Genomic DNA, 26,009 nt, shown 5'->3' with positions numbered 1-26,009 from the left:
CCCCCATAACAGTGTGTCATGACCACATTTTTTCACTTTCATTTTTTTTCTATTTTTTCGTCCTCAAAAAAAAAAAAGGGTGCGTCTTATAGTCCAGTGCGTCTTATAGTCCAAAAAATAAGGTAACTCTTTTTGCTATTTAGCACTACGTGATTATATTAGGTCACACTGATACCTTATGTATACTAACAGCAGGTAGTTTGTGTTATATGGTACTTGGTTAAAAGCCGTTCGCCTAGGTGGATTTGAGCTTATATAATTATTTTCAACACAGGCTTAGATGTATTATATACTTGTCCATTACATTTGGCTATATCTAATATATAAAGCTGTGTGTGTGTGTGTGTGTGTGTGTGTGTGTGTGTGTGTGTGTGTGTGATACTTGCCCATTACATTTGGCTATATCTAATATATAAAGCTGTGTGTGTGTATGTGTGTGTATGTGTGTGTGTATGTGTGTATGTGTGTATGTGTGTGTGTATGTGTGTGTATGTGTGTGTATGTGTGTGTGTGTGTGTGTGTGTGTGTGTGTGTGTGTGTGTGTATGTGTGTGTGTGTGTATGTATGTGTGAGTGTGTATGTATGTGTGTATGTGTGTATGTATACAGTACAGACCAAAAGTTTGGACACACCTCATCTCTGGAACTATTAAGAGGAGACTTTGTGCAGCAGGCCTTCATGGTAAAATAGCTGCTAGGAAACCACTGCTAAGGACAGGCAACAAGTAGAAGAGACTTGTTTGGGCTAAAGCACACAAGGAATGGACATTAGACCAGTGGAAATCTGTGCTTTGGTCTGATGAGTCCAAATTTGAGATCTTTGAATCCAACCACCGTGTCTTTGTAGAAAAGGTGAACGGATGGACTCTACATGGCTGGTTCCGACCGTGAAGCATGGAGGAGGAGGTGTAATGGTGTGGGGGTGCTTTGCTGGTGACAATGTTGGGGATTTATTCAAAATTGAAAGCATACAGAACCATCATGCGTACCACAGCATCTTGCAGCGGCGTGCTATTCCACCCGGTTTGCGTTTAGTTGGACCATCATTTATTTTTCAATAGGACAATGACCCCAAACACACCTCCAGGCTGTGTAAGGGCTATTTGACTAAGGAGGAGAGTGATGGGGTGCTACACCAGATGACCTGGTCTCCAGTCACCAGACCTGAACCCAATCAAGATGGTTTGGGGTGAGCTGGACCGCAGAGTGAAGGCAAAAGGGCCAACAAGTGCCAAGCATCTCTGGGAACTCCTTCAAGACTGTTGGAAAACCATTTCCGGTGACTACCTCTTGAAGCTCATTAAGAGAATGCTAAGAGTGTGCAAAGTAGTAATGAAAGCAAAAAGGTGGCTACTTTGAAGAACTAGTTACAGCAAGATGGGCTGCAGTGTGTACATCGCCCTGGCCAAAAACTAGTACTCTAGCAGGATACAGCTAAACCCCCACTAAAGTGGAAGCATCGCAGGTGCAGGAGGAGCAAATCACACACACCCCTCCATGGAATGGAGGGGGGGGGGGGGATTGCTAGATGATAAAACTGCACACTAGTGGCTTGCATAGAGCGCTGTTCCCACATGCAGATAATAGGCTGCGGGTTTGTGACTTTATTAAGTGACGCCCATACTATTCGATCAGGCGGGTTGCCAAGCCGTACCCCACCTGTGTATCATGCACGGACAGACACTCTACAATGCAAGGCCCAACAGAAAGGGGCCTGGCTGTATCTGGTCCAAAAAAAAATAAATGAGGTTTTTGTTGGTATTTATGGCCATAAAACATAAGCCTACAACCCTCGTCACGGGACCTCATGCTTGTGCATGCTACATTAAATATAAACATAGCAACAAAAAGAGGAAAATATCCTCCAAAAATGTCCTCTATTTGTTCCTATGTTTATATTTAGTGTAGGGACCTACAAGCATGAGGTCCCTGTTAGTATAAGTACAACCTGGCACAACCTAGTAAATATGCCTGTTTGGCTGATATTAGGAATGAAGGGCCAGGACTAGGGTCACTACAGCAGGACATTGCTCCTAGCAACCAGGAAAACAACTGCTGTAGGAAGGAGGGAAGTAGGAGTGCAGCAAAGCCCAGACAGATGTTAGTGGTAGGGGACTCTATAATTAGGCGGACAGACAAGGTCATCTGTCGACTGTCGCCGAGACCGTGAATGCTGAACAGTGTGTTGTCTGCCGGGTGCTCGGGTTCGGCATATTGCGGATCGGATAGACAGATTGCTGGGTGGGGCTGGGGAAAACCCAGCGGTCATGGTGCACATTGGTACTAATGACAAAGTTAGAGGCAGGTGGAAGGTCCTTAAAAATGATTACAGGGAACTAGGAGAGAAGCTGAAGTCCAGGACCTCCAAGGTGATATTTTCAGAAATACTACCGGTGCCACGAGCGTCACTAGAAAGACAGCGGGAGCTTAGGGAGATAAATACGTAGCTTAGAAATTGGTGCAGGAAGGAAGGGTTCGGGTTCATGGAGAACTGGGCTGACTTCTCAGTCGGCTACAGGCTCTACGGTAGGGACGGGCTGCACCTCAATGGGGAAGGTGCAGCTGTGCTGGGGGAGAAAATGGTGAGACGGATGGAGGAGCTTTTAAACTAGAATCTGGGGGGAGGGAGGGTAGTGGAGCAAAAAAGGGGATAGATAGAGCAGATAGAGACAGTGAGATGGTAGGGGTCAATGAAGGATTAGGGGGGGGATGGGACATGCAAGGAACGTAGGGAGGCTAGGAGTAATAAAGGTGTTAATAGGATTAAATGGCTACTGGCAAATGCAAGAAGTCTTGCAAACAAAATTAATGAATTGGAGACTCTTATGTCAACCATGGATTATGATGTGGTGGGCATTACGGAAACCTGGCTGGATGAAAGCCATTACTGGGTGACAAACATACAGGGTTATAGTACATTTAGGAGGGAGAGGAAAGACAAAAAAGGTGGTGGGGTGTGTATATTTATCAAAACTAACCTAAAACCTGTGTTGAATGATCACATTGGGGGGAACTGCAACAATGTAGAGTCAGTTTGGGTAAATGTACATGGGGAGGGGAATAATGGAAAAATGCTAATTGGAGTTTGCTATAAGCCTCCTAACATACCTGAACAAATAGAGGGTGAAATGCTGGAACAAATTCAAAAGGCAGCTAATAATAATAATCGGGTTCTTATTATGGGGGATTTCAACTATCCAGACATACAGTGGGACATAGAATCTTCTGGTTGTGCTAAAAGCTGTAAATTCTTATCTACCATTCAAGACAATTACCTCTCTCAGATGGTAGATGAACCGACGAGGGAGATAATTTGCTAGATTTGGTCCTGTCAAATAGACCGGATACAATTTCAGATCTACAGTTTCGGGAGCACTTGGGCACCAGCGATCATAATATGGTAAGCTTCAACTTAATATTCAATAAAACATTTCAAAGGGGAAATGCTAAAACCTGGAATTTTAGGAAAGCTGATTTCAACAAATTAAGGGAAGAGCTTAAATGTGTAGATTGGGACAAAGTCATGGTAACTGGGGATACTGAACATAAATGGGGAAGTTTAAGGATATACTACTAGAGTCCTGTAAAAAACTTATACCCTCTGGTAATAAAACGTCCCGGAATAAAAAGAAACCACTATGGCTAAATAAGACTGTACAAAGTATAATAAAACAAAAACAAAGGGCGTTTAAAATCTTGACGGCTGAGAATACAGAAATAGCATTTCAGGAGTATAAAGATATCAATAGGCAATGCAAAAAAGAAATCAAACAAGCAAAACTAGCTACTGAAACAAAAATCGCCAATGACATTAAAATCAATCCCAAAATCTTTTATAAATACATTAATGCCAAAAGGAAAACAAAGGATAGTATTGGCCCCTTAAAATATAATAAGTTAGTTATAGAGGACAAACAAAAGACTGAGATATTAAATAGGCATTTCTCTTCTGTGTTCACCAAGGAACTGACTGTACCAGGCATCATTCAACAAGTGAAAAATCAAAGTTCACCACCCGATATAATTAATTTAACACAAGAAGAAGTACGCCTACGTCTGAGTAAATTAAACATTGACAAATCCCCCGGGCCAGATGGCATTCATCCACGAATATTGAGGGAATTGAGCTCCGTAATTGACAGACCGCTGTATCTCATCTTTTTAGACTCGCTTGTAACAGGGTTGGTGCCTCAGGATTGGAGGATTGCTGATGTGGTACCGATATTTAAGAAAGGTAAGAGGGTAGATCCAGGCAACTACCGTCCAGTAAGCCTGACATCAGTAGTATGCAAAGTTTTTGAGGGCATTTTAAGGGATGACATGCAAAAATATGTTGCAGAAAATAATATAATAACTGACAGACAGCATGGATTCATGAAAGATAAATAGTGTCTAACCAACCTGTTGGGGTTCTATGAGGGGGTAAGTGCAAACCTGGATATTGGTAATGCAGCTGATGTGATTTATTTGGACTTTGCAAAGGCATTTGATACTGTACCACATAATAGCCTTATACTAAAGCTCCAGAAGCAAGGACTAGGGGAAACTATATGCAACTGGGTAAGGAATTGGCTAAAAGATAGGAAACAAAGAGTAGTCATAAATGGAACATTCTCTAAATGGGCCATAGTCAGCAGTGGGGTGCCGCAGGGATCTGTGCTAGGACCAATTCTTTTTAATCTCTTTATTAATGACCTTGTGGATGGGATTGATAGTAAAGTGTCAGTCTTTGCTAATGACACCAAACTATGTAGGATATTAAAAACTGACCTTGATAGTATAATATTACAAAAAGATCTGGATAAGATGTCAGAATGGGCAGATACTTGGCAAATGAGATTTAATGTTGATAAATGTAAAGTAATGCACCTAGGACGGAGTAATCCTATAACTGCGTATACATTAAATGGAAGTGAACTCGGGACTACAGAACAGGAGAAGGACTTGGGTATTCTCATTACAAATAAGCTGAGCAGCAGCACTCAATGTCAGGCAGCAGCTGCAAAAGCAAACAATAATCTAGGGTGTATAAAAAGAGAGATTAGATCCAGTGATCCCAACGTATTGTTACCCCTCTATAAATCACTTGTAAGGCCACATCTGGAATACGGGATTCAGTTTTGGGCTCCACATTTTAAAAAGGACATTCAGAAGTTAGAGTCAGTTCAAAGGCGGGCAACTAGACTACTACAAGGAATGGAAGGCCTCCCATATGATGACAGGTTGAAAAAGTTAGATATGTTTAGCTTAGAAAAAAGACGTCTCAGAGGAGATCTCATTTATATGTATAAATACATGTGTGGTCAATATAAAGGACTGGCACATGACTTATTCCTTCCAAAGACAATACTAAGGACCAGGGGGCATTCACTGCGAGTGGAAGAAAAGCGATTCCGACAGCTAAATAGGAAAGGGTTCTTTACAGTTAGAGCAGTCAGACTGTGGAATGCCCTACCATAAGAGGTAGTAATGGCAGATACTATAACAGCTTTCAAAAAAGGGCTGGATGATTTCCTCTGTACACACAACATTGTTGGTTATAAAATGACTTTGTGACCAAATGTAGAACTGGTGGAGGAAGGTTGAACTAGATGGACCTAGGTCTTTTTTCAACCTTAGTAACTATGTAACTATAAGTAGCTTATGTGTAAGGTAATAAGATGTTGGTGGGGAGACTGATAGAGAGAGACAAAGAGACAGCCCCGGGGAAAGAGACAGCCCCGGGGAAAGAGACAGCCCCGGGGAAAGAGACAGCCCCGGGGAAAGAGACAGCCCCGGGGAAAGAGACAGCCCCGGGGAAAGAGACAGCCCCGGGGAAAGAGACAGCCCCGGGGAAAGAGACAGCCCCGGGGAAAGAGACAGCCCCGGGGAAAGAGACAGCCCCGGGGAAAGAGACAGCCCCGGGGAAAGAGACAGCCCCGGGGAAAGAGACAGCCCCGGGGAAAGAGACAGCCCCGGGGAAAGAGACAGCCCCGGGGAAAGAGACAGCCCCGGGGAAAGAGGTCTATTTATAGTGACTAGTATATAGAGAAGTAAAAAATACAGGTAAAGCCTATAGTATAAAATTGTTTATTAATTGTTCGAGCACTCATGTTATTTGCAAGGCACAATGCTCTTTATGCTATACTAGAATGTATTAACAAAAATGTATTCTGCACACAAAAACCACAAAACAAATAGATAGAAATGTAATTATTAAATTGTTGCCTATATTAACCAGAGCTCAGATTAATTAACTGTAGCAAAATAGAAACTAAGCTGTGATTGGTTGCTATTGGCAGCCTGATAAATCTCCAGGCAACAGAAAGCCCTCCCCCTGACAGTATATATTAGCTCACACATACACATAATAGACAGGTCATGTGACTGACAGCTGCCGTATTTTCTATGTGGTACATTTGTTGTTCTTGTAGTTTGGCTGCTTATTAATCAGATTTTTATTTTTGAAGGATAATCCCAGACTTGTGTGTGTTTTAGGGCGATTATGTGGCGAGGTTGGTGTATGTGTGGTGAGATGTGTGCTTAGGGGGGTATGTGTGTTCAAGTACGTGGTAGCGTGTGGCGCATTGTGTGTGTGTGTTCATATCCCCGAGTGTGGTGAGTATCCCATGTCGGGGCCCCACCTTAGCAACTGGACGGTATATACTCTTTGGCGCCATCGCTCTCATTCTTTAAGTCCCCCTTGTTCACATCTGGCAGCTGTCAATTTGCCCCCAACACTTTTTGTTTCACTTTTCCCCCATTATGTAGATAGGGGCAAAATTGATTGGTAAATTGGAACGCGCGGAGTTAAAATTTTGCCTCACAACATAGCACCCGGTGCTGCCCGGGATATTAACTGTCTCTCGGTCTCTCTCCCATTCTCTGTCTGTCTCCCCCTCTGTATATATCTCTCTGTCTCTCTCTCTCTTTGTCTCTTTCCCTGTCTGTCTATCTCTGTCACTTTCCTTGTCTGTCTCTTTCCCTGTCAGTCTGTCTATTTGTCTGTGTCTGTCTCTTTGTGTCTGTCTCTTACCCTGTCTATGTCTGTTTCTTAGCCTCTGTGTCTGCCTCTTTCCTTGTGTGTGTCTGTTTCTTTCCCTGGCTGCATTGTGACACGCCAACATTCCATATAAGGGCGTGACTGCGCATTCTTCTGAAGTTCTGGCTGCACTGTGGCTCCCAGCTCCATTCGCTTTAATGGAGGCAGGTTTTTTGGTGAGTAACTAAAGTGAGGGGTTAAAATTTCCCCTCAAAACATAGCCTATGACGCTCTCGGGGTCCAGAAGTGTGAGTGTGCAAAATTTTGTGGCTGTAGATGAGACGGTGCAGATGCCAATCCCAAACACACACACACACACACACACACACACACACACACACACACACACACACACACACACACACAGCTTTATATATTAGACTAGCTGTACTACCCGGCTTCGCCCGGGTTAATAACTGTTAACAAAATAGAATGTGTTAACATTCGCGGGATAGAATGTATAATTAGAATGTATTAACGTGCGGGATAGTAACTGTCTCTCTGTTTCTCTCCCATTCCCCGTCTCTGCCCTCGTCCCAGTCTCTGCCCCCGTCCCAGTCTCTTTGTCTGTCTTTCTCTTACCCTGTCTGTCTCTTTCCCTGTCAGTCTGTCTCTGTGTCTGTTTCTTACCCTGTCTGTGTCTGCCTTTTTCCCTGTGTGTCTCTTTCCCTGGCTGCATTGTGACACGCCAACATTCCATATAAGGGCGTGGCTGCGCATTCTTCTGAAGTTCTGGCTGCACTGTGGCTCCCAGCTCCATTCGCTTTAATGGAGGCAGGTTTTTTGGCGAATAACTAAAGTGCGGGGTTAAAATTTCCCCTCAAAACATAGCCTATGACGCTCTCGGGGTCCAGACGTGTGAGTGTGCAAAATTTTGTGGTTGTAGCTGCGACGGTGTAGATGCCAATCCCGGACATGCACACACACACATACATACACACATTCAGCTTTATATATTAGATATACTATATAGGATGCACCACACGCACCTTAAAGAAATGCATGGCAGAACACATTCCAGCAGCAGCTCCCGATTCTTAATAGTACTACTAGATCAGTCTCACGATTGTCTAGGCACTTAGCAGAAATCCACTCTAGTAATTTGTCCTCCCTTGTGGTAATGGGAATTGAGAAAGTCAGAAAACCTCCTAGGAGGAGGAGATTGGAAAAATGTGCTTCTTTCAAGTGAAGCACACTATTTTAAATCTGAATGCGCGCATTCCCATGGGTCTTTATTATCGCAATAATTTTAATTTATATTTTTTTAAAAAATAAGAGAAAATATTTATCAGGGTAGAAAATTTGTAGTTTGTGTTATATTAGGTCAGCTGAAATTAAATACCAATAACATATATTCACTTTAAAATACATTGCTAAAATGATTTCTGTTTATCATAGGCATGATTTATCTAATATACAAAAGGTGTGTATATGTGTGTGTGTGTATATGTGTGTGTGTATATGTGTGTATGTGTATGTGTATGTATGTCCGGGATTGGCATCTGCACCATCGCAGCTACAGCCACAAAATTTTGCACACTCACACGTCTGGACCCAGAGAGCGTCATAGGCTATGTTGTGAGGTGAAATTTTAACCCCGCACATTCCAATTTACCATTCAATTTTGCCCCTATCTACATAAATGGGGAAAAAGCGAAACGAAAAAAGTGTATCCACACCGTCGCATTTACAATCACGAACTTTTGCACAGACACCTCATGTGACCCAGGGAACATCGTAGACTATGTTTTGACAGGAAAATTTAACCCTGCGCTTTACAGTTACTCTCCAAAAAACATGCCTCCATTAAAGTAAATGGAGCCTGGAACTACAGGTTATTAGTAAGAGCTGTGATTGGTTGCTATAGGAACAAAAGACCTTCATAGTATAAGAAGCTTATAGACCGGGGAACGAGACAGACCGGGGAACGAGACAGACCGGGGAACGAGACAGACCGGGGAACGAGACAGACCGGGGAACGAGACAGACGGAGCACATTACTTGGCCAATTTAGTTAAATTGTGTGGAATATCTGTGGTGTTGAAATATATGTTGTGAAATGCTTCTATTAGCTTAGTTTTTGCCTTTTAATAATTACATTTCTATTTGTTTTGTGGTTTTTGTGTGCACAATACATTTTTGTTAATACTTTCTATTTTGTTAACAGCAGTTATTAACCCGGGTGAAGCCGGGTAGTACAGCTAGTTTAGCTATAAAATTGGAAAAACATTATATGACATGGATTTTGATGAATGTTAATGATTTCATATCTAGTCAGCTATAAATGTAATTACCCTGGTCGTCTTTTACTTGACTTCCTTTTGTATGTGTTCACATAAATGTGTTCTTATTGAACAATACACTATGATTAAGGACCCACTATTCTTAGTGTCTGAAATGCATAAGATTTTAAATGTGTGATTTTTATCTTTAAATAAATGGAGTTCTAAAAAAACTTATTTGAAGCAGACCACGGTGCTGGATTTTAGTCTACTCATCTACAAGTAACCTACTGGGACAGCTTATCCTGGATTCCGTTTACTAAACCTGGATTTGATATATGGCATGGTACGGTGGATTGAAAAGATTTTGTTTTTTCTTTTTTCATAAAAATGTCAATGTTTTTCTGGTCAAATTTTTGATTTTTTTTTTATAAATAAATGCACATTATATCAACCAAATATACCACCAACATGAAGTACAATGCATCGCAAGAAAAACAAAATAAAAAAAAAAACCAAACAAACAACTATCCTACAATTACTGGGAAATATTGAAGTGTTAAAAAAACAAAAAACAAAAAAAAACCTCTTCAGGACCAGAATTAATCCCGGATATCTGTCCGCATGCCATCCCCATATCAGTCTATGGGGACCCGAATATTGTGTTTTAAAATGGTGGTAGAAAGGGATCGGGGTATTGGAGCCTGTAGCTGAATGCTTTATATGTGTTCGGTAGGGTCCAATATGGTTGGACTCTAAGCAAATTTTTTAATTAAATTTAATTTTACACCACCCTACAGACACAGACTGCGTGTGCGATTCCAAGGAATCACGCACGCTGTCACACAGGGTGGAAGTGCAGTCCTACTGCAACTAAGGAGTAACGGTGGATGGAGGAAGCAGTGAATATTGAGGGTTATGAGCGGCCAAGGAAGTAGTGTTACAGCCGGGTGGGAGACACAGTAAGTATAATGCTCCTGTTTTATTCCCCCACTTGCTCTCTTTTTTCTTTATTTTTTTATGTTTATTTAATTATGTGGGTGATCGAATCAGGATTGTTACACAAAAGAACTCAGTTTTGGGGTCTGTGCATGGCGACTAGGTATCCAGTATGAATCTCAAATTTTACATTCTGGGTTCGCCCAACACTGTTCCAGAGTTTACACCATAAAGTGACACTGGTCAAAATTGTAATATTTGGCCTGGTCAAGAAGAGGAAGACAAGCTAGGGGTTAACCTCCAGGTAAACCTTGTTAAAATCATGTTAAGCCCTGTGCACACTAGAAAAAAGGATTTTTCTCAAGAAATGTCTTGAGTCTGAAAGATTAGCACGCGTGCATTAAAAAAAACCAATAACGCATCGAAAACTGCATGCATTTTTACCACGGTTATTTCCGCAGGTTGATTCCTGCGTTTTTTTACCATTATCTATGGCAAAAAACGCAGGTACCTGCAGAATAGTGACATGCACATTCTTTTTCTCAAGAAATTCTGCAGAAAGAATTTTCTTGAGAAAAAAACGCAGCGTGCGCACAGCTAATTTTTTTTTCCATAGGTTTTGCTGGGGAATGTCTGCAGAAAGATTTCAACCATTTTCTCAAGAAATTTCTATAGCAAAAAAACGCGGGTAAAAACGCAGCGTGCGCACAAGGCCTTAGACTGCTTTACTAGAAGCAGGGCTAAAAAGGTAGCATTTAAGTTTATTTTCTCTCTGTACCTGTGCGTCCAGTAAGGCTGGAGTCAAACTTGCGTGTGACTTGCGCAAGAATCGGATTGCCCTGCCCGGACCTGACCGGATAAATTGAGTCATCCAGAGGAAATCAAAGCTGCTATTGCGCTCTCACTTCAGTTCAAGTATCTCTGTAGGAGAGGAGAGTGGAGTCAGCACTGATAGGCCACAGGGCCACGGAAGAGCCAGTGCTGACACTGGAGGGCATACAAGTTGTTTTACAAGGGAAAAACATAGGGATTGAGAAGGGGGTTGTATGAGTAGTGAACAATCCCTTTATATGTAGATAAGTTTAGCTACATTTTTTAGAAATCATACAATACAGATATAGAACACTTTATCCTGCTTTATTCCTGTATTTAAAGTCATACAAGTTTGTGGTTTATTCTCACTTACCTTAGACTTGCTGGTATATGGCTTCATTTCATCATTGCATTTCAGCATGCCAATTCCTCTAGAAGCAAACCAAACAGCACAGCCAATGCTGTCATCTAGAACACTGTTTAAAGGTTGTAATAACTGTGAGATATGCTGTTGTCTCATTTGCTCAAGTTCTTCTGGTGTGACATTGATTTCAACAAAATTCCATATTCTCCTAGGATTTAATGCTTTAAGTTCTTCTAAACCCAGCCTGCCAGTTATTCGATCAGGAACATCAAATGGATCAAAGTATTTAAGAGCCACTGCATCCCCTTGTGGTGAGACTTTTTCTATACTACTTTTTTTTAAATGGTCAGTGCGAGGCTTCATCATAAACGCAACATTGAGTAGGTCAATAGGTTCCTGTGGTGGAATATGTCTATCTGCAAGAGCAGCCAGCATCATTGAATCAATTCCACCAGAGAAAAGGATTGCAACATTTGCAAGTTTTTCAAATTCCAAAGTCAAGAGCCTGTTGTCACGTGGTAGGCTTAAAACACGCTTCCTCACAGCTGCACTTAAAACTTCGATAAAAGACTCTGCGTTTTTCTTATGTACTTCTGAGATCAGCATTTTAAGGGTATCCATGGTGACACAGTTAGAAAGTGTTTGGCAGTTTGACTCCGGAACTGATGCAGGAATGGTTGTATTCAGTGGAGTAACTGGAGTGAGCAGCCTTCTATTTCCAGGTATAATTTTGGATACAGGCATTTCTAAGTCATTAGAAACAAATGTTTGAAGTTTTTCCAATTGTTCCTCTTCTGCAGTAGACATCCATGAATATAAAGTTATTTTTATTGACTTTTTTTCAGCACATGAGCTTAAGTTACACTTAAAAATACCAGATGCTGGCACCTCATGCCATTGTGTAACATCTGAGTTACAATGCAATTCAGTTACAGAAGTAAGACACAATGCTTCCTCAGGGGTGTCTCCAAATTGCCACAAAAGACTGCGGCGGCCAAAAAAATCTCTTCCAAACCATAGGTTATGTGTTTTCTTCTGATAGTAAATAAAAGCCCAAGGACCACGTAATTTGGAAATCAGTCCTAAGATATCATTGTCACTGTCACAGGATGCAATATGCTGAAATATTAGTTGAGAGTCATTAGCACTGTCAGGAACATCAATTCCACCAAAGACTTCTCCGTTCCAAAGAAATACATTGCCATTTCGATCTTGCAATGGCTGAGGAGTGAGTTGTCCTCGTAAATGAAGAACATGACCTGAAAAGAAACATCTGTATTTGTGGCAACAGTCTGTCTCCAACAGCTGAGAGCTGCTGTTGGGGCCTCTGCGTTGTAAATTCATGACATTTTGACTGAACGGTTTAATTACGTCAGCAGTCAGACTGACAGAAAAGCATATTCCACACATGTTGACCTGCCAAAAGATTATTTACTGGCTTGTAGACATTTCCTGGTAAGTAGGTGTCATGTTGTCCAATTTCTCTGTCAAATAAAAATGAAATGTTTAGTTCAATTTGATCATCACTTCTCTACAGCTACAAAGATAAGATACACATCTCACCCCATCTCTGGTCTGTGTGACCGCAGAATCGTAATGATTCTGCTGTATTTTCTGTGAGAGTGGGAAGTCACATGACAGTATGAATGTGATTTACATAGTTGTAGTCATATGCTGACTAGCCTCAATCAGCTTCTCTCAATAGAAATTAATTGATAGATGTGCAGGAGTCTAGTCAGCATGTAACCACAACTATGCAAACCTCATAAGGGCAGCCATGTGAGTTCCCACTCATACAGGAAATGTGATAGTGTGCACACTCTCATGATTTGGAAGTCTGTAGTCAAAGTGACGGTAGACTATTCTTAAGAGACCAGACACCCCTTGAAACACCTCCCTCTGCAGAAAATCTTCTATTTTTCTCACTTTGCACCTTCCAGGTGTGATAAAATACTGTATTTTTCGGACTATAAGAGGCACTCCCCCCCCCCCCCCCAAATGTTGGGGGAAAGTGGGGGGTGCGTCTTATGGTCTGAATATAGGGCTGCGGGGAATGAGGGTGCTGCGGTGGAGCGTATCATCGGGGCCACGAGCAGGCTGCAGCAGTCTGCCGTGACCACGTGGGCCCGCTCATTACATATGCAAACACAAACATCACAAATAAAGCTGTAATATTTATCAACCTATCCATCTATACCATCCATCCCTCCCCCTCCATCATCCCTCCCTCCATAATCCCTCCAAGAAGAAGGAAATGACAAAACATTTTTTTTTTCAACGTGCTTTATTGCATTGAAGGCATAAAACACATACCAACCCGCAAAAAAAACGCGAGTACGTTTTTTTCCGCGAGTGCGGTATTCTGCTAGAGGGTGCAGATTTTTCTTAAGAAAAGTCCATTCTCTAGTGCACACATAGCCTTATATTGGTTTTTTTTTATGCTTTGCCACTTTCACACCATAACAATTTTATAGAAAACATAATTTTTACATTGCTGTATTCTAAGAACTATAGTTTATTTTTCTTCTGACGCACCTGTATGGCAGCTTGTTTTTTGCAGTACAAGATGACTTTCAGCTGTACCATTTTTATTGATCTAACTTTTTGATCATGCTTTATTCCACTTTTCGTCAGCTGTATGATGAAGACATTTTTATACCTCTTTTTGTTTATCGTGTTCACTGAAGGGGTTAACTAGTTAGTTTTATAGATCGTGTAGTTTCGGACATAATTATTGCAATAATTTTTTTTATTCTTTATCTCCAGTCACGTCATGGGACATTACTTTTCATCATTTTAATTTTATTTTTCACTAATATCCACTGCAACGCTCCATCATTGCAGTGGATTATATGTCAATGCTGCACTGACAGCACTGACACTTTGCCTCTAGCACCATACATATGGCATGGTGTGTGAGGCTTTCCATAGCTTGGTAAGCTGAGTGTGGTCATGGTAACGACCCCAGGTTACTATGGCAGCGATCAGGCCCCTGTGATCGCATTACAGGGACCTGATTGCTTGCAAAAGGAGTGTGATCCTCTCCCTGTTTCCTAAATGCTGCGATCGCTTTTGAGTGCAGAATCTAGCGAGTTAAACTGCTGGGAGCGGTGTGGGAACCAGTCCTGGTGGTAAGAGCTGGGTCTCTGCTTTCACATAAGCCATAGACCCGGTGGCGATTGCGGGGGTACTTTGCCTGAGCCCCTGCGATCGCTATGATGTATTGGGTACGTCATCCGTCATTAAGGCACAACTACTTAGGATTTACCCAGTACTTCCAATGCCGTAAGCAGGTTAAAACAGTGAATCTTGTATTAAAAATAATTGATTACATGAATTATTAATACAAAAATCAAAATCGAAGAACCTTCCCTTTAAGAATATTTTAAAGATTTGCTGTACAGTTTCCATATGGTTTAAAACTATGATTGACTTTTATAAGTGTTTGAAACATTGGCTGCATCATGCAGAAGTCACTAAGGAAGGAGAAGATGGCAAATGAACTATCTCCACCTCCCTTTTTTAATTATGCAAAATGTTTTTTTTGCATGTTTCTGATCGTTGTGTCACTGCTGATATTATTGTTTGTGGCAATGAAATAAAATCTAAATAAAACAGAAGTTTTAGTGTATTATTTCAATCTGAATATAATGAGAAAATATACACACTAAATTATACAAAGTAACAAGAAAAATTACCTAAAATATATTTACCTTATAAATAACATTTGAAATATTAAGAACGTGACCTATCAATCTGAACGAAAACAAAGTTTACTTACTTTGGCACTCGCTAAGAGTTTTGGATCGATCCGAGAGGAAGTAAATGTTGCTGTTCAACTGTTGTCTGTATACACGCTAGAAACAAAAATGTTAAATATTGGTAATTACCATTTGCTGAAATAAGAAATGCATGTAATTATTCAGCATGTCAAAGACAATATTATTTAAATGAATAGATTTAATAGAAATCTAGTAAGAAAAAAAAAACAACATACCAATAGAACAAACTATTATTCAGCAATGCATAGAAAGATTCACTTCTAGGGGTTGTCCATTGCTCAGAATACCAATTCTCAGTTGCTATAAGGTGGCTATACACGCTACGATATCGCTAAAGCGATCTCGTTGGGGTCACGAAATTTGTGACGCACATCCGGCCGCTTTAGCGATGTCGTTGTGTGAGACACCTATGAGCGATTTTGAGTTGTCGCAAAAACGTTCAAAATCGCTCATCTGTGACATGCCCCCCTCTTCCCAATTATCGTTGCTGCTGCAGTAACTATGTAGTTCGTCGTTCCTGCGGCAGCACACATCGCTACGTGTGACACCGCAGGAACGAGGAACCTCACCTTACCTGCATCCCGCCTGCAATGAGGAAGGAAGGTGGGCGGGATGTTACGTCCCGCTCATCTCCGCCCCTCCGCTTTGATTGGGCGGCCCCTTAGTGACGTCGCTGTGACGCCGAACGACCCGCCCCCTTAGAAAGGAGGCGGTTCGCCAGTCACAGCGACATCGCTAGGCAGGTAAGTAGTGTGACAGGTCCGCGCGATTTTGTGTGCCACGGGCAGCGATTTGCCCGTGTCGCACAAACGAGGGGGGCGGGTACCCACGCTAGCGATAACGGTAATATCGCAGCATGTAAAACGGCCTATAGTTCCCCATATAAAGTAAGAACAGACTATACTCCTCTGGTGCCATTCTAGAAAGATGATGATTACTTAACGGTAACTTTTTTCTGGAGCCATAATAGCACCGTACGTGAGAGTGTATCCGCCCCAGGAACAAAACACCTTTCTGAAAATAAAAGGGGCGGCATATCTCCAAAGCCGAAGTGTGTTTTTAAAGCCTTAGAGGTAATCGCCTTATTAATAGACATATCCATCACCATACAGGAGCCCCCATTGTGCTGAACACATTTTACACACAATGTTTTGGGATTGTTTTTTTGTCAAAATCCAACACCAAATCAGGGAGGGAACCATCACGGTGCTGTCATGGCTTTAGAAAATCCAGTTACCGGTAAGAAATCATCTTTTCCCTTCCCATGACAGCACCGTACGTGAGAGAATAAAATAGAAGAATTCTAGGGAGGGACCACTGCAAGAGAGCACTTTTCTCCAAAAAGAGAGGTCCAAAAGCCCCAAATCCAAATGATAGTGCTTGAAAAAAATGGGAGGGTGATGACCAAACTTGGGCCTTACAGATCTGCTCTACTGAAGCGTTCACCCTTTCCACACAGGAAGTGGATATAGCCCTAGTAGAATGGGCCCTAATCACCTGAGGGCGGCCTGTGCTGATGCGGAGTATGCCAAACTAATAGCCTCCCTCACGCACCTAGCAATAGTGGACCTGGTGGCTGCTTTCCCATTTGGGCCGCCAAACAGGACAAACACCGTGCAAAATTTTCACCAGGGTCTTATTTCAAAGTATCTCAGGACGCTTCTCCTGACATCCAGAAAATGCAAGACCTGCTACTGGAGTTGAGCGAATACCTAACTATTCGTACTCACTATACTCATAACGAGTACTGTCTAATACTCGCGTATTCATTCCGAATCGCATATGCAATGCAAGTCAATGGGGAATACTCACAATGTAACGAGTAACACGAATTCCACAATATTCACTTCTCGCATGAATACTACGGCATTCGGGTTACTTGTTACTTTGCGAGTTTTTCACCATTGACATCCATTGCACATGCTATTCTGAATGAATTTGCGAGTAGTAGACATTTTTTATGAGTACAGAGAGTACGAATAGTTAGGTACTCGCTCAACTCCACCTGCTACCCCTGGAATTTAGATTTAACACGGAAGGAAGGCAAAATTATTTCCTATGGAATTTGGAGTTAACCTTAGGTAAAAAGTCTGGGTCCATCTTAAATATTATCCTGTCATCCAGAGCCGTGGTGAAGGGAGGGTTAATATAAATGGCTTCTAGCGCACAAATACGCCTAGCCGATGTTAATGCCACAAACAATGACACACTTAGGTTGAGGGCCTTGGTGGTGGCTGAAGAGATCTGTTTAAAAGTGGGCTCTTGTGAGGGCATTTAGTACTCAAAGATCCCATGGGGCTAGTTTATGGTTTGCTACTTGCTTAGAAGTAAAGCTCAGATAACCTGTGCCCTGAAAACTGTAGGAATGTCTTCCATATTGCTGCATATTTGGTAGAGGTTACTTTTTTCCTACTGCAGAGAAGTGTGGAAATCAGGTTTGGTGAAAAAATCCTGGCTGCTAGAAGGTCCCTCAAGTTCCATGCCATCAAGTGTAACCCCTGTACTCGAGAATTAAGCATCGACCCTTAAGAAAGTAGGTTGTGCGTGTCTAACAGTATCCAGGGGTCTGATATAGACAATGTTCTCAGCCACGTGAACCAGGCTGTTCTTGGCCAGAAGGGCGCAATCCAGATTTTCCTCAACACTAGCGGAATCAGTGGAAAGGGCAGACATACATAGGCTAGTCGGAAGTCCCATCTCTGCAAAGGCGCGTCTACTCCCTCCGGTTACCCGCTTGGCTCTAGGGAAAAGAACCTGTCGAATTCTCTAGGTTTGCAAATAAATTATTTCCGGTTTTCTCCAAATCAGGCAAATTTGTTTGAAAACCTCGTTTCAAAGTCCATTCGGTTTCTTTTAGCATATGGCAGTTTAGGTAGTTGGCTACGATGTTAGGACTTTTTTGATAACTGGAACGTGTGTTCCAAGCAGAGCTCTGCCGCCTGAATTGACAAAACCTGCCCCTGAAGGCCTCTTGTGGGGAACTGCGTCCATTGGATAGCAGGGATCGTAGACGTCAGAGATGGCATAATAAGGACATCACCTGTCTTGCTGAGATTTTCGGCCACATCAGCTTATAGGATTTTCTGTTTTATCTTGATTATTTTTTTTCTGGTGGGGCTGTCTCTTTGTCTCTCTCTATCCGTCTCCCCACCAACATCTTATTACCTTACACATAAGCTGCTTATACTAACAGTTTATTTTATTCCTATTGCAACCACTGACAGAGAAAGTCCCCCTGGCATGGTACTGTGCACAATTTTATCTTGGACTGAAAATCTGCGCTCCAGTTCTTTTGCCATAATGCCAGCCTACTGGAATTATAAAGGACACATATCAAATTCAGTGTATGATAAAAAAAAACCCTTTATTGGAGATTCTTAATGGCCGGGTCAATCTTGGCCTGACATTAAGAATCTCGGGCTTTATACCAGCTGGTAAAACATAGCTGGTATTAACCCCTTATTACCCAGCGTGCCACCTGCCACCAGGGCCACTGGAAGAGTTGGATACAGCGCCAGAAGATGGCGCTTCTATGAAAGCGCCATTTTCTGGGGCGGCTGTGGACTGCAATTCGCAGCCGGGGACCCAGAAAGCTTGGGCCACCTTGCGCTGAAGATTCCAATCCCCAGCTGCCTAGTTGTACCTGGCTGGACACAAAAATGAGTGAAGCCCACGTCATTTTTTTTTTTAAATTATTTCATGAAATTCATGAAATAATTTTAAAAAAAAAAAAATATATATATATATTTGGTTCTCAGCCGGGTACAAATAGGCAGCTGGAGGTTGAGGGCAGCCTGTACCTGCCTGCTGTACCTGGCTAGCGTACAAAAAATATGGCGAAGCCCACGCCATTTTTAAAAAAAAAAAAAAAAGTTTTTTAGGCAAAAACCTTCATATATTATCAAAAAAAAGAAAAAAGGCTTTCCTGGATTTTCCATTGCCAGTGAAGGTAACACCAAGCAGCGGGGGTTAGCAGCCAGTAGCTGCTTGGGTTATCCTTAACAATAGAAAATGCAGCGGGAGCCCACACTTTTTAGGGTTAGGGCTATGTGTTTGGATTTTTTTCGTTTTTTTTTTTTATTTTTAATGAATTTTTTTTAAAAAAAAAAAAAAAAAAGACATGGACTTTGCCCATCGAGCACCAAAGAATTTTACTGCTCACTCATGCCTACTCCTGACCACAGCACCAGCAGAACAAGTAATCTGATGACTCCAGTGTCGGACGATTACTTGTTGTGTGTCTCCCTGCATCCATCGCAGCGTGAGCGGGCTGTGAGGTCACCTGAGTTCAGTCCAGCACTAGAGTCAGCTGATCTGAACTCAGCTGAATTCCAGCCCGCACACGCTGCGATGGATGCAGGAGGACACAAAACAAGTAAGGTCTAAGGCTATGTGCGCACTTTGCTTTTTACCTGCTTTTTACCTGCTTTTTTGCTGATTTTTCAACTACAGCGTTTAATGCCAAAATGGTTGTGTTCTGCTTTTCAAGCAAAGTCTATGGGATTTTGGTTTTCTTGTTCGCACTATGCAGTTCAAACTGCAGCCTTTTTGTTGCAGAACTTTGGTCAAAAACTCAGCTTTGCAGTGCAAAACCCAAATGGCAAAAACAAAAACATGACAATTGTTTTTGCCATTTGGGTTTTGCCCTGCAAAGCTGAGTTTTTGACCAAAGTTCTGCAACAAAAAGGCTGCAGTTTGAACTGCAAAGTGCGAACAAGAAAACCAAAATCCCATAGACTTTGCTTGAAAAGCAGAACACAACCATTTTGGCATTAAACGCTGCAGTTGAAAAAGCAGGTAAAAAGCAGGTAAAAAGCAAAGTGCGCACATAGCCTAAGCCACACCGCGAGAAAAACGGTGCGAGTGGAGTGCGATAAAACATCGCATTCCATTCGGACCAATATTAGCCTGTGTGTATCAGCGCACCTGAGTAATTATTTTCTCAGCCCTAATCGGACCAAGAAAACAATCACAGCATGCTGCAATTGTAATGCAAGCCTCTTTTACCCATTCAAGTGTATGTGGTAAGAAAAAAAAAAAAAAAAAAATAAAAAAAATCGCACTGTACTTGCGGTACATCGGCGTACCGCAACTGCAGAGCGAGAATCGCAATAGCCGACTACGGAGGAGAGAGGGAGAGAAATCCCTCCCACCTCTCCTCAGTGCTGGCCCGGCCGCCCCTCCGCAGCGCTGGCCCGCTCCTCCTGAGTGCCGGACCGCCCCCCGCAGCTGAGGTCCGCTCGCACAGTCGGACCTCAGTCGCAGGGACACACGCATGACACTCAGCTCTGCTGTACTGCCAGCATGAGCAGAGTGTCATGCAAGGGGATCGCAGTAATACCCGTGTGGCCCCAGCCTAAATCGGCCGACACTGGAGTCTGCTGATCTGAACTCAGCTGAACTGACCACAAAGCCCGCACACGGTCACATGTAATCGGCAGCAGGCAGTGACTGCTGTTAACTTGCATCCATTGCAGCGTGTGCGGGCTGTGAGATCAGGAGTTCAGCTGACTCCAGTGCCGGACGATAAATTCTGTGTCCCGCTGCAGAAGGATCCGGTAAAATAATGGTTGCATGCGTTGCACATTTAATCCACAGGATCCGGTCATATGCGGTTTGCGTTTTTTTTGCCTACAGGCAAAAAAACGCTGATGTGAAAGTAGCCTGCAAAATGCATGCCACACAGATGATACGAACGACACACAGACTATGCAACAGGGAAAAAAAAAAAGCAATCTCATGACCCCTTCTTTTTTTTTCCCCAATTATTTTTTTCACATGTTGCGCCGGCTAATAATCATAATTTCTGTACATACATACACAGACAGACACACAGACAGACAGAGACACACAGACTATGAACTATATGAGAACAAGCAGAAGATAGACGCCTTCTTCCCCTGGTTGTGCAGAGCTGGGAGCTTCGGTTGTCTCTGCTGTGATTGCTCTCAGAGCATCCACACTGGAAAGAGGCAGGTAGGAGTCTTTGGGTGTAGAGGAGAGCTGAGTGGGTGTGTTAGATACAGTGGGTGTGTTAGATACATCCCTAGAGCCACAAAAAATTATGTGAGTTGTAGGAACTGAACCGAGGAGGTCAGAAGAGAGATTAACACCATCAGAGCTGGAGCCAGCAATGAGGATGTGCTGCTAGAGCACGATAAAAGGTAATATTGCTGAAAAAACATAATAGATGTGTGGAGAGGCACATATTAGCAAGATTTATCAGAAAAAAAAAAAATCAGTTTTGGTAACTGGACAATTTCGTTAAAAAAAATAAATAAAATCTGATAGGTCCCATGTTGAATCCCTGCACAAATATAACCAGAAACACAAGTAACACACATGCAATTTTTCACAATTTTAAAAACACGTTTTTTTCACAATTGCGCATCAAAAGTTTGAATTTAATTTCTCCAAAGCAAAATATAAAGAAACATAGTCTTGTGACATATCAAATGAAAGCCGGTACCGTTCTGAGAAAAATAATGCCTCTCCCACCTCTTTATCGTACTTCTAGCCCAAGATATGATAAATTAATGCAAGGCCATACCAGGCCAAAATTTGCGCTTTCAAAACTTTAAAAGCCTGTAACAAATTAACCGAAGAAAAAAAAAATTCAAAAAACTTTAAATTTGTAATTAACTAAAGTTGTACTTAAAAATTTTTTTAAAAAAATCTAAAGACGTCAGGTAAAAAGAAAAAATTTCATATTTTGATCACTTGACATAAAATGACCCGTCTAATGAATGATGTCGTGAAATTGCGCTGGGCTAGTATTACAATGGCCTTTTTAATATTCTAAATACCTCCAAAAATATTATATTAGGGAGACTTTGTGGTTTTGCAGCGTGCGACTGTGCCTCTTTTTCTCATATATTTCACATCACGTTACACAGATACACCTATTCACATTGGTAGGTGCTGTCAGTTCACTTTGAAGTCAGGTTAGTACCAGCATGGGAAACCGGCAAGGGAACCCCTGTTTTCATTCTTTTTTCATTATATATTGTATGTAACAGGAAGTGATGCTCTGTTTTTGCTGGGTTTGTTCTCTAGCCCCTGGCAGCTTCATTAGCCTTTTTTGTGCTCACCTGCTGATCTTGTAGGAGTTTTTTTGTGTAAATCAGATTTTATTCGAATAAATAACATGTTTACAAGTTATAGGTTATGCAACATATGGATATAGAGTAGAAGAACTCCAATCTTGGAGGTAATACAACACTTTTCTACTTACATAATAAGTCCTTTGATTACACACTTCAGGTCAGACCATCATCACCCATGTAATAGCTTTGCTTTGGAGATGATGCCCACTGGGTGACCACCAATCCAACCCCCCTGACGAAGCCCCGCTCACCACCACCAGCCTGCCTGCTAACACCTCTAACATGTCTCAAGGTAAATTTGCTATAATTATTACATGACATGTTTTTGGCACTTTTTTAGGGAAAGCTTGTTATGGGTAATCTACCCCTTGACTCATTGGTTTTTCCTCTTTCCCATATATTACATTATTTGCCACCGCACCAGGGCAACGGGATGAGCTGGAAAAAAGCACCAGGACTGGCGCATCTAATGGATGCGCCACTTCTGGGGCGGCTGCAGCCTGGTATTTTTATGCTGGGAAGGGCCAATAACTATGGACCTTCCCACCCTGAGAATACCAGACCACAGCTGTCCGCTTTACCTTAGCTGGTGATCCAATTTGGGGGGGGACCCATGTTTTTTTTTTTTATTATTTATTTACAAATAATTATAAAAAAAAGCCTGGGGACCCTCCAAATTGGATCAGCAACTAAGGTGAAGCTGCCAGCTGTGGTTTGCAGGCTGCAGCCGTCTGCTTTACCCGAGCTGGGTATCAAAAATGGGGGGGACCCCACATTATTTTTTTTTTAATTATTTATTTTTTTGGCTAAATACAAGTCTAGGCACCCTTTAGTGCCAAATGCATGAAAGTCACTAAAGGTTGCCAGCTTAGAATATGTAGGGGGGTGGGACATTATATATGTGTTTGACATCTGTCTGTCCATCCATCCTAGCTTTTTAGGCTGCGTGTCCGCGATTAGGGTTTCAATAGTTCTGGACGCTGAGTTTTCACTGCGTCCATAACGCTGCGTTGTACAGTAGAAGTGCAATGGGAGGATTTTTAGAAATCTCCTGCTCACGGTGCTTATTTCCTCCACAGCATAAACTGACATTTAGTGCTGCAACATGTCAATTTATGCTGCGGAGACTAGAGTTCTCTGTGAAGAGAATGGAGCTAAAGTCAGCAGCAGCCCGAAACTGGATCGTGGCCGTGGACATCACTCACATCTCCACAGACTCCGTGTCGCCGGATCGTGGACACAGCCTAAAAGTGAGAAATTTGCTGCTAGAGCAACATTTTTTGTGATGCCCCTGGGGTTCAAAATGCTCACTATACCCCTGAATAAAATCCTTGAGGGAGTCTAGTTTCCAAATTGGGGGGTCACTTGGAGGGTTTCTGCTGTATAAGTACCCTAGGGGCCTTAAAAATGCAACATGGTGCTCGCAATCTATTTCAGCTTTACCAAAAATTCAAATGGTGCTCCGTCCATTCAAAGCCCTCCTGTTTGTCCAAACAGAGGTTTTTGTCCACATGTGGGGTATCCCTGCGCTCATAAGAAATTGGATAAACTGTGTGGTCCACTTTTTGGTGTTACCTCTTGAAAAAGTGATAACATTTGATGCTAAAGCACGATTTGTGTGAAAAAAAATGAAAAAACCTTAGGTCGTCAGATCGAAAATTATCAAAATCTGTGAGGTACCTTTGGGATTAAAATGCTCACTATACCACTGGATAAAAACCTTGAGGGGTCTAGTTTCCAGAATGGGGTCACTTGTGGAGGAGCTCCACTGTTTAGGCACCGCAGAAGCTCTCCAAACGCGAAATGGCGCCCGCTAAGGATTCCAGCCAATTTTGCAGTCTAATGGTGCTCCTTCCCATCCAAGCCCTGCCGTGCACCCAAATATTTGATTTCCAGCACATATGGGGTACTGGCATACTCAGGAGAAATTGCACAATACATTTTTGGTGCATTTTTTCCTGATACCCTTGTAAAAAAAAAAAAAAAAAAAGCTACTTGGTTGAAGTAACAATTTTGTGGTAAAAATGTATTTTTTTTATTTTCACAGCTCAACGTTATACAATTCTGTGAAGCCCCCGGGGGTTCAAAGTTCTCACCAAACATCTAGATAAATTCCTTGAGGGGGCTAGTTTCTAAAATGCGGTCACTTGTGGGAGGCCTTAGGGGCCCTACAAATTCAACATGGTGCCCGCAATCTTTTTTGGCCAAATTTGCTTTACAAAATTCAAATATTGCTCCTTCTATTCTGAGCCCTCCCATTTGTCCAGAGTTTCCTGACCACATCAGCGCGGTCACAAGAAATTAGGTAAATTTTGAGTTCTAGAGAGATAGAGATTATATATATATATATATATATATATGAGAGAGAGAGAGATAGAGAGATATATATATAGAGAGAGAGAGATATAGAGATATAGCAGCAGCCTGACAAGAACCAGAATCAGGAAGATGGTAGACGAGGGCCAGGAGAGGTATGTCAGTGACTGGAGGACCGACATCAACACCTCACAGAAACTAACCACGTACCAGAGACTACAGAGAGACTACAGACTGGCCCCATATCTGGAGAAACTCCCGGATCCCAGAGACCACAGGACCCTGAGCCGATATAGACTCAGTGCCCACAGTCTAGCCATCGAATCCGGCCGACAAGCAGAGCTACAAGCCCAGGGAGGACAGACTGTGCCAACACTGTGACCTGGAGGATGAAACCCACTTCCTGCTACACTGCACCAAGTACTCAGCAGTGAGGGACACTCACTTCAGGAGACTCTCCCATCTCTTCCCGGATTTCAGCTCCATGAAGGAGGAAGAGAAAATATATATCCTGCTGGGGGAAGAAGAGAGCGCAGTGGAGATAGCAGCGCGGTATGTGAGCGAATGTCATAGACTTCGAGAAAGAGAACTATGATAAGTCATGGACTTCCATAGCCCCCCCATCCCAGATGTGGCCCCCCAATCCCCACCCTGGATATGCCCCAACCACCATTACTACAGTCCCCACCCTGGATATGCCCCATCATAAGCCATGGACTTCCATAGCCCCCCATCCCAGATGTGGCCCCCCAGACCCCCACCCTGGATGTGCCCCATCCATCCTTCCTACAGTCCCCACCCACCATCCCCACAGCCCCAGTCCCTAATGTACACTTGCTTTGGCAAAAACTAATTTGTATTTGGTCCTGCCAATAAAGCTTATTTGATTTGATTTGAGAGAGAGATAGAGAGAGAGGGATAGATAGATATATATATATATATATATATATCTATCTAATATATAGAGAGATAGAGAGAGAGAGATAGAGAGAGAGAGATATATATAGAGAGAGAGAGAGAGAGAGAGAGAGAGAGAGAGAGAGAGAGAAAGATAGAGAGAGAGAGAGATATAGAGAGAGAGAGATATAGAGAGAGAGAGATAGAGAGAGAGAGATAGAGAGAGAGAGAGATATAGAGAGAGAGAGATATAGAGAGAGAGATATATAGAGAGAGATATATAGAGAGAGAGATATAGAGAGAGAGATATAGAGAGAGAGATATAGAGAGAGAGATATAGAGAGAGAGAGATATAGAGAGAGAGAGATATAGAGAGAGAGAGATATAGAGAGAGATATATAGAGAGAGAGAGATATAGAGAGAGAGAGATATATAGAGAGAGAGATATAGAGAGAGAGAGATATAGAGAGAGAGAGAGATAGAGAGAAAGATAGAGAGAGAGAGAGATATAGAGAGAGAGATATAGAGAGAGAGAGATATAGAGAGAGAG

General features: G+C 42.2%; 1 protein-coding gene across 2 annotated transcripts in view; it reads right to left on the bottom strand.

The window, feature by feature from the left end:
- The window catches only part of ASNSD1 (asparagine synthetase domain containing 1), a 247,095-nt gene that overhangs the window by 144,524 nt on the left and 76,562 nt on the right, over positions 1 to 26,009 (bottom strand). For both annotated transcript variants that reach the window (XM_075317738.1, XM_075317739.1), the window contains exons 3-4: positions 15,140 to 15,215; positions 11,368 to 12,842 (exon numbers count right to left, since the gene is read on the bottom strand). In XM_075317738.1, the coding sequence (XP_075173853.1) occupies positions 11,368 to 12,768 (1,401 nt within the window). In that variant the 5' untranslated portion in view covers positions 12,769 to 12,842; positions 15,140 to 15,215. The remainder of the gene's footprint in view (positions 1 to 11,367; positions 12,843 to 15,139; positions 15,216 to 26,009) is intronic.

This window comes from Anomaloglossus baeobatrachus, chromosome 7 (genome assembly GCF_048569485.1).
Source record: "Anomaloglossus baeobatrachus isolate aAnoBae1 chromosome 7, aAnoBae1.hap1, whole genome shotgun sequence".
Classification (NCBI taxonomy): Eukaryota; Metazoa; Chordata; class Amphibia; order Anura; family Aromobatidae; genus Anomaloglossus; species Anomaloglossus baeobatrachus.
This window is presented reverse-complemented; position numbering and strand designations above follow the sequence as displayed.